Consider the following 10,217-nt stretch of genomic DNA (forward strand, 5'->3'; position numbering starts at 1 on the left):
GGCCGGCCCGCCGGGAGGAAGGGCGGGCCAGGGAAGACCCGAGCCTGGCAGTGTGCGGAGCCGTCTGCAGTGATTTCAGTTTCTGAATCTGATCTCACCTTCTCTCCCCGGTGCTCAAACTTTCCTCCTGATCTCTCAGCACCATTTTCCTCTTTCTCGAGCCCGCCCCTCCTACCCCCAGTTCCTTTTGTCAGAACCTGAAAAGTCTGCCTCGTAAGCTGGGAAGGGGTGTCCAGCGGAGCGGACGGGGCGCTTAGCTCTGGCCCCGCTCCCCCGGGATCCCTGACCTCCTGCAGGCGTCCCTGCTTGCTAGTCCCTGAAAGGTCGGGCCTGGGCGGGCGCCCGTGCGCAGGAAGGGCTGCTCCCTTCCTCGCGGCTCCCACCAAAGGACACTTGCTCAGAGGAAGCAGAACTCCCGGGTTCTATTCCCGGATCTGTCATCCGTCCCCCACTGACCTCCCCAACTTTGGTCCTTTTATTTCTGCCAGGTGCGGATCCACAAAGCTGTCATTATAGAGACTGAACCTCATGGGGGAAAGAGCACAGAGTGTTAAATTGGGGGTATATAGCGCAAGGTACTTTTGGACTCAGTAACACAATAACTACTCTTCCCACTAGATACTGTGAAAATGAGAAAAGGTGAGACCTCAAGCACCTGCCCTCAAAATTCAAACTCCACATAGCTCCATTAGATTTCTGAAGCTGCGCTGCAATCCAGAAGCATGTGGTTCAAATCCACCAGCTGCTCTGCCGGAGACGGATATGCAGTCTCCTCCTCTGTCATTAACTGCCTCTGAAAACCTGCCTGAGGGTTAGCTATGGGTTGGTACACAACAACAATAACAAATAGGGGGGAAGGAGATTGCTGCTGGTGGATTCGAACTACCAGAGTTGTGGTCTTTGTATTAGCAGTACAACTGCCTAAGAGGTAGCCTATCAGAACTCCCTACAGATTCCTTGGCCTGGGAAGACTCAGTCTAGAGTGGGAGACTGGGTATTAAACAAACAAGCCAAGGGAATTTAGTTGCTTGTTGGTATTGCTGATACTGAGCTCCTGTTTGAAAATCTCTGTAATAAATTGCCTGAAAGCAATTTGTTAACAATTAACTCTACCATCCTTCTAGCAAGCTTGAAACCAAAGAACTTTTGGTATTTTCCAAAATTCAAGGCCAGTCTCTCAGGAACTTTTCCATTATAATTATTGTCCAGATCTTATCTCCCTCATCAAACCTCTTTTCATTGTTAGGTGTTATTGAGTCAAGTATGACTCATAGCAACCCTATAAAAAACAAACCTAAACCCCAGCTTATCCTGTGCTATTATCATCTCTGACACACATGAGCCCATTGCCACAGTCAATCCATCTCATTGGGGGATATTCCTTTCTTTGTCAACCCTCAGTCTTTCCAACATGATGTCCCTCTTCTCCTAGCTACATATCCAAAGTATGAGAGATGGACCTTCATCATCTTTGCTTCCAAGGAGCACTCTCTAGCTGCACTATTTTCCAAGACATATTGGTTTGTTCTTTTCTTTTTGACAATCCAGGGGATATTCAGTACTCTTCTCCAGCACCACAACTCAAAGGCATCAATTCTTCTGTCATCCTTAATCATTGTCCAGCTCTCAGGTGTGGAACAAGTGTTTGAAAAGACCATGGGTTGAATCAGGAACACCTTAGTCTTCAAGCTAACATAATTGCTCTTAAGTATTTTGGAGAGGTCCCCAACAGCAAACTTGCCTGATAATGTCTCCTGATCTCCTGACTGCTGGTTCCAGGAGTGTTGATTCCAAGCAAGATTAAATTATTCACAGCTTCAATTCTTTCTCCCTCTAGCATGATGTTGATGACATTTAAACAACAACAAAAACTTGGTGGGAATTAAAAAAAAAATCTTTGTTTATAATAAAAAACCAAAGATTTTTGTTATTGTTGTTTTTGTTAAGTGCTGTCAAGTTAATTACTACTTATAAGTACTACTGTGAACAATGGACATAAGTCCTGCCTTATCCTGTGCTATCCTTATTGTCTCTGACATTCTCAAGCCCACTGTTACAGCCACTGTCAGTCCATCTTATTGAGTGTCTTCCTCTCTCTCCTTCACTAACCCTCTACCTTCCCAACCATGATGCTGTTTTGCAGGAACTGGCCCCTCTTAACTATATATCTTGTCTGCACCTTTGCCAAGACGTATTTGGTTGCCCTTTTGGCTCTCCATGGAATATTCAGCACTCTTCTCCAACACCACAACTTAAAGGCATCAATTCATGTCTGTCATCCTTATTCATTGTTTAACTTTCAACTGTATAGCAAGTAATTGAAAAGGTCATGGTTTAGATCAAGTGCACCTTAGTCTTCAAACTGATATCATTGCTGAAACTTCTTGATGAAAGGGTAAATAGTTTACTTACCATTTATACAAAACCCGCTTGCTTCCTGAATAGAGAGGTATGGTGGTAGTTGTTAATAAATGAAAAGTAAAAAAAAAATGCTTCCAGAAAAGCTATTGAAGAGATAGTGTTATGAATGGCAAAAGTATTTCCAAGGGAAGAATTAAAAAAAATTTTAGTAATGACAGTATCATTGGACAAGTATCTCATCTCACCAGGTAATAGCTTTGAATTAAAGAGCCCTCAATTAGAGGTATATATCCTGATATGCTTGATAAATAATGAGTCACTGCACAGCCTGGTTACACCTTATACACATGAAAAGACTGCAATACAGGGCAGTATGCAAATGTACAAACTATAAGCAATAGCTATTTATTTCTGCAATTGCTTCTTGACTGTCTGATGACTTTGCAAACACTGCTAAGTGTAGGGACATGTCCCTGCCCTCCAACAGTTCACAATCTAGCCATTTTTATAATTTCCAACATTTTAAGATCTATCCTGAAGTACAATACTGTGAGTGGTAAGATACTACCCATACGAGGGGAGCTCTGGTGTCCTAGTGGCAAGGAGCTGCAACTACAATCCCAGAAGCGCACGGTTCGAATCCACCGGATGCTCTGCTGGGAAAGGAGGGACAATCTCCTCCTGTACCAGTCATATCTGATTTGACGGTACACTCACACAAAAATAATAAAATTTTTAAAAAAGAAAGAAAAACACTGAGAAATAAAAGAAAAAAGATACTACCCATACGCATACAAGGAAGACCAGTTAACACATTTCATTACCAGTTTATAGTACCAGTTAATATCTTTAAATATATGCACCAATCACTAACAAACCAATGAAGACATCAAGGACTGCTACCAACTTTTACAGTTGATCAAACAATGCAATCAAACATGCATTAATAACAGCGGTGACAGAAATGTAAAAGTTGAAAACAAAGGACTGGTAGTTGGAAAATAGGGACTTGGTGATAGAAGTGAGGCTGGAAAACAAATGTTAGAATTTTGTTCAATCAATGAAAATTCATTGCATATACCTTTTAAAAAATACATGAATGGCAACGATACACATAGACTTCACCTGATGTACTTGACAAGAATCAGACTGACCACATCTGTGGAAAGAAATAATGGAGAAGCTCCATATCAGCCAAGAGCTGACTGTGGAACACACTATTAATTACTCACATGCAAGTTCAAATTGAAATTGAATAAAATTAAAACAAGTTCACAAGATCCAAAATACAGCCTTGACTCTATCCCACCAGAATTTAAAGCCATCTTGAAGATGCTCTGCTGGAGAAGGAGAAGCAATCTCCTCCTGTACCAGTTGGATCTAATTCGACAGTACACACACAATAATAAAATTTTTTTAAAAAAATTAAAAAACCCATCTTGAGAATAGATTTTATACATTGAACACTGATGACCAAAGACCAGATGAATTGTGGGAGGACATCAAGGATATCATTCATGAAGAAAGCTAAAGACAGAGAAGAAAAAAAAGACCAAAATAGATTTCAGAAAGACTGAAATTTGCACAAGAATGTTGAGAGGCAAAAACAAGGGAAGAAATGCTGAAGAGAGATGAGCAGATTTCAAAGAGCAGCTCAAGAAGACAAAGCAGTTAATGAAATGTACATACAGAGTAGGATGTGCAAAAGTTTGGTGTCCTGTAAAAAAGGGGTCACTTTTAGGGAAAAGGTCTTGCCAGCAGCCGTGACGGGACAATACGGGGTGTGGCGAATAACATTAAAATAAGTTGTAGCAATATTATAAAGAGTGTTGTAAGCCATACTGATGAACAGATGTGTCATCATCATCTCCTATGTCAGAAGAAGCCTCTGGCAACAGTATTGGGTGTAGATTAGAGAGCTAGGTGCTCTTAACTCTAGCAGTGGGGTTAAAGTTGAGAGAGAGTAAAAGAAATATTCCAGAAGCAAAATCAACAAGTATTGATGACTAGTTTGGTTGTAAGGGTGCGAGAGAGAACAGAAATCACTAAACTTTAATAACTGAACAGTTAATGGTGTTTTTAGCCAAGCTAAGGAGTTCAAACTAAAGGTTGAGTCAGGAGCTGAGTTCAGCCAGGTACAGAGTGAGAACTGGAAAGTGGCACTTGCTTCCCAGTTAACACAAAAGCTGCTGAGAGGAAACCTGGAGATCAGACCTCTTCATCTTCTCCAAATCTTAACTCTCCAAGACTATTACTCCTTAGGATTTTGGTTTTTTTCTCTCATTTCAGTAACAAAATATTTGCCATCTCAACATTCTTCACATGTACAAGTCAGTGACATTACTTTTGTATTTCTTTTTATTTGAATGAAGGCTTACAAATCATGTTAGTTTTTCATATAAACATTCATCGACATTTTGTTTGGTCACATTAACTGCCTCAGTGATACTGCTTTTAAATGAAACTAATCTGGAACGGTTGGTCTGCAGGACATCTGCCTTCAGGTCCATACTTTCACAGGTTTCTAGAGAACTTTGCATCTTCAGAGATCTTTGGTTCAAGGGCTGATGAGGTCCTGTTGACTAAAGGAACCCAAAAACCCAAGCCCCAAGTTCCTTGAGTCAGTTCCTACTCATCACCACCTTCCATCCAGTTGCCAATCGTTTGGAAGAACCTCCACTGGGTTCCAAGGCTTGAAGTCTTTATAGGAGGAGACTGTCTCATCTTTCTCCTGTGGAGGGGCTGGTGGATCTGAGTCATCAACCTTTCAGTTAGTAACCAGACATCATACCATGAAGGCTCAAATCATAGAAGATCTTCAGATTCTGAATTGTCACTGAATGGTGCTATCAATGACTAAACTAAAGATTGGCTATTCAAACACACTCAAGATGCGCCTTGAAAGACTGCCTGTTTTTCTGCTTCTGAAAGGTCATAGCCATGAAAATTCTCTGGAGCCGTTCTCTGCACACACAGGGCAGCCATGCATTGGAACCCACTCTATTTAGGTAACTAACAACAAAGACTGAAAGTGTTTTATACCCATCCTGCCCTTCTGAGGAGTATTTACATTTCTTAAGCATATTAGTAATTTCTTAAATGACAACACTTGACTATCAGGAATGAATCTATTTGTGGAATATCTCACCATCTGGACCAAACTGGAAGAGCTCCATCTGACTACCCTCAGCTCACTTCCTGGTAATCCAGACCACTCTACCTCATCCTGCAAATGGATCTGTACTCCAGCCTGGTGATGGGTGGTACAGGAGGAAGAGGACAGGGCTGTGGTCAAAGCTGGCTTTGATGTGGGGAGAGTATTTGTGCCAGATATATTCCAGAAGTAAAATAAAAAATCCTATCACTTCCAGCATGTGTTGACTGGTATTTCCATTCCTTTACTGCATTTTGGGTTTCCCAATCCATTTGATCACAATTGAGCAAATAATCCACATGACACTTAAACAAATCCAAGCACAACCATATGATGGGATTCTTTGCAGCAAGATGTTTTCAATAAATCAGACAAACTGATAGTTTAAGTAGTGAAAAAGCAGGTTATAAAAATATGTAAATCTGGAACAAGACAAGCATTCATTACAAAGTTAATTGGGGGAGGGAGAGGGAGGAAAATGTATATGAATAAAAACCAATTTCTTTGTAAACTTGTACTAAAATCACAACTGAAAAAGGAAAAGAAAAGCAATCAATAGCAAAAAGAAAGAACTCAAAAAAAAAAAAAAAAACACCAAACACCAAAACCCAATCATATATATATGACAATGACTAGGGATGATAGAGAATTGAAGTCTTTGAGCTGTAGTACTGGAGAAGAGTGTTGAATATACCAAGGATTGCTAGGAGAACAAATAGGTTCATCCTAGAGAGGGTGAAACCAGCCTTGGAGGCAAAGATCCTGAGGCTTTGTCTGACATACTTTGGGTATGTTGCAAGGAGGGACCGTTCCTTGGACCCCAGGGACATCATGCTTGGAAGAGTGGAGGGATGGAGAAAGAGAGAGACCACTGATGAGATGGATTGCTACAGTGACTGGGGTAATGAGGGTAGATGTGTTGGAGACAGTAAAGGTGGCAAAGGATAGAGCAGGTTTCATGACTGTTGTACAGGGTCGTTATGAGTCACAAGAGACTCGATGGCACATAACAATAACAACTGAGAAAATTAGTATAAGGGGTTTTTATTTTCCTGCTTTTTTCTTTATTTTCTATATCAACCTTTAACAAGTTGCCATTGAGTTCTGACTTGTAGTGGCCCATGACATCAGAGTAGAATTGCACTCCATGGGGTCTTCATTTTAAAAATTTTTATTTGATTGTTATTGGAAATATACACAGCAAAACATACCCGAGTTTCCCTGTTTCTACATGGACAGCTCAGTGATGCTGATGATATTCTCTGAGTTATACAACCATTATGACTTTGGGTTTTTTAGATGTTTCTCAGCCATTAATAAACTCATTGCCATCTAAGGTTTCCATCAAATCTTTGAAATTACTTTCATCAATTTGATGCCACATAGATAGTTCTTAAAAGAGCATAATGATCAAGGCAGACAGCTTTTGTTAGTCAAGCAAAAGATTTTACAAAGATTTTAGAGGGTATTTCCGATTAAAATTTTAATGATTGCCTCAGGGCAGTAGTTTCAGAGGTTCGTTCAGGCTGTATGACATAAGAAAATGTGGCATCCATGAGCATTTAAAATTCTGTTCTGCATGATTTCCCTTTGGATCAGGATTCTTCATACTGTTTTTATCTCGTAGCTCGGTAATGACAGCCAGGCACCACCATCCTGTCCTCCTGCACATGACCAAGCACTCAGTTGTTCATGGAGGCATCTGACCACACATTCCATATCCTCTTTCTATTCCTGCTTCTTTTTCTTCCTCTGTTGATCCAGGCAAATAGAGTGCAATTTAGATATGTTAATAACTGCTAGCAAACTGTGTAGACCGCAGGCACTATGAAATAAACCAACTTGAGAACATGTGAGATAGAACAGAAGCTCTAAACATATAATTAGACCAATTAACTGGATGTCTCCTGTAGCCATGACCCTAAACCAACGAATGAGAGGCTTTTGATTGTGTGGCCTCAGCAGCTACTATTTTTGCTTGTTATAAATAGGTGTACCTCACAACTTTTGCCAGTTAACTTCTTACAGGTAGAATTTCTTAATAGCAATGACAATAATCAATGCAATTTTCCCATCACTCTTACCACTCTACATGTTCTTCTCCTCACTATCCCTGGTAACCATTAATAAACTTCGTTCTCTATATTATTGTTGTTGTGTACCATCAAGTTGGGACCAACCTACAGCTGACCCTCCAGTGGGTTTTCAGAAGCATTTAATAGCATGGGGGATTTCCAACCCACAGAGCAGCTGGTGGATTTGAACCGCCGTACCTTGGGGATTGCATCACAGCTTCTTGACACTAGGCTACGAGAGCTTCCTACGTATTTGCCTTTTCTTGTCTTTGTTTTGTTATTAGCTACTATCAAGTCAGAACCAACCTATAGCTGACCTTCCAGCAGGTTTTCAGAGACAATCCCTCGAGGAGATTGCCAGCCTAACCTCCACTTCCTTTCAGGGAGGGCGGTCAGTCCCTTTGGGGACTTAACTTTCTAATAAGCCTGTCTTTACTATTTTACCTTCATTCCTGCCACCTCATCTCTTTCTTCTCATTCCTGTGCTCTAATAAAAAGCTTCAGCCTACATTTTCATACTCTGTGGACTAAAGTCTGCTCTTTCAAAAAACACTAAAATTGCAGTACGTGTACTACCTTGTACCTGTCTCTAGTCTCTTCCACCTGGTGTAATGCTTTTGCCTGTACAAGAGGGCAAACTAGGACATTGGTTGCACGGTAACATTTTGGCACCAGAAACCCAGGATAATTCGAGAGCACGGATTTCCCACCATCATCAAGTCGACCCAAACATATAATTGGCTCCAAGTGTTATAACATTAAGCAGATGGTTCTACAAGGATATCATCTTATTCAACTGTGCCTCCTAAACCTATGCCAGTCAACTCACTTGGCATGGTGGTCAGAGCATTTAGGAACCCACAAAAGCAGGGGCATGGAGAGATTCAGAGCCCCTGGTGGCAGGACAACACCCAATTCCAGAATAAAGCAGCTAAAGTGATCATTGTTCAAAACTGAAAAGATTTTATAGGATTGGTCTCTCCAGGGGGGAATGTTAGGATAAGAACCAAGAAAAGAGGCAAAAGTTTATGCTTAGAAATTTAAGTTATCAAAACCAGGAAGTGAATATTGACATTCATGGTATTGGTGCTTTTGGTCACATGAGTGATGTCAGAAGAAGTAGACACTTTGGGCACAAGAATGCCATCAGAGAACAGGAACTAGAATAAGACCATTGAACTCTCCGTGGCATCGTCTCATTGGTCCAGACTCCAGCCCAAGGCCCAGCAAGAGAAGGAGGACATAGAGACTCATCTCTAGCACACCACCTTCCATCCCTTTGGGGGGTGTGTAACTTTCTAATAAATCTATCTTTACTATTTTACACTTTAAAAAAAAGGAGATTGTTCATCTTCCTCCTACAGAGCTGTATCAACAGGTAGATTCTAACGCCATGCTTTTGGGGTTGTAGCACAGCTTCTTACCACTAGGCTACCAGAGCTTCCTTTATATTAGTGAAGTCATATAATACTTGTCCTTTTGTGGCTGACTCTTTTCATTTGGCATACTGGAATTTGTCTTACAAATTCCTGCACATTGTACCATGTATCAAGACTTCTTATCGTCCACTGGCTGAGTTCTATTTATTCAGTGACTGGATTTGTTAGAAATAGACTGCTGCTTCTGATGAATTCATACCTCTCGCTTCTCAGATAGCCATCTAATGTGTTAGCCCTTGGCATTATCCAAGGGTTCCAATAAACGTATTTTATAGTCAGAAAAAGGATGATTGCAACTATATTTAACCGTCTAATTGTTTTGTTATGTGCCATTGAGTTGGTTGCAACTTATAGCTACCCTATGCACAATTACTCAGAACCTTGCACTATCCTCAGCCAATCTCACTGTCTCCGACACACTTTCCCCTATTATCCCAGTCACTTAAGTCTACACATCTCAACCAGAGATCTTCCTCTCATGTTGTCCCTCCACCCTTCTAAGCATGATGTCTTTCTCCAGGGACTAGTCCCTCTGGGCAACATACCCAAAGTATATGAGATGGACCTTCAAAATCCTTGCTTCCAAGGAGCAACTTGGCTTCACCCTCTCCAAGACAGATCTGTTTGTTCCCTTGGCAGTCCATGGTATGTTTAATACTGTTCTCCAGTACCACAACTCAAAAGACATCAGTTCTTCTCTCATCTTTATTCACTGTCCAGATCTCTGATGCATAGCAAGTAATTGTGAAGATCAGGTACACCTTAGTGTCCAGACTGATATCCTTGCTCTTCAGAACTGCGGAGAGATCCCTGATGGCACAGATTTTCCCAATGCAGTTTGTCTTATTTTCTGACTGCTAATGCCAAGAGTGTTGATTGTGGAGCCAAGCAAGTTGAAATTGGTAACTTTCTCATTCTCTTCTCCATCTATTATGATGCTTCCAGTTGGCCCAGTAGTGAGAATCTTTGTTTTCTTGATGTTGAGCTTCTTCAATCCATATTGGAGACTGCAGGCCTTAACTTTCTGCAGCAAGCGCTTCAAGTCTTCCTTAGTTTCAGAGAGCAAGGTTATGTCATAAAGCAGGTTGTTGATAAGTCTTCCTCCAATTCTGATGCCACACTCCTCCTCATAAAACCCAGCCTCCTGAATTATCTATTTAACATATAGACTGAAAAGGTATGGAGACA

At 41.0% G+C, this 10,217-nt stretch overlaps 1 protein-coding gene across 1 annotated transcript in view; it reads right to left on the reverse strand.

Annotated features, from left to right (window-relative positions):
- The window catches only part of TEAD4 (TEA domain family member 4), a 78,059-nt gene extending 77,914 nt beyond the window's left edge, over positions 1-145 (reverse strand). Inside the window, exon 1 of the mRNA XM_006891370.1 lies at positions 99-145. Within this exon, the coding sequence (XP_006891432.1) occupies positions 99-145 (47 nt within the window). The remainder of the gene's footprint in view (positions 1-98) is intronic.
- Positions 146-10,217: the final 10,072 nt, after the last annotated feature.

The sequence above is a fragment of the Elephantulus edwardii genome, unplaced genomic scaffold, assembly GCF_000299155.1.
Source record: "Elephantulus edwardii isolate Elephantulus edwardi_28Jun2011 unplaced genomic scaffold, EleEdw1.0 scaffold00096, whole genome shotgun sequence".
NCBI classification, from domain to species: domain Eukaryota; kingdom Metazoa; phylum Chordata; class Mammalia; order Macroscelidea; family Macroscelididae; genus Elephantulus; species Elephantulus edwardii.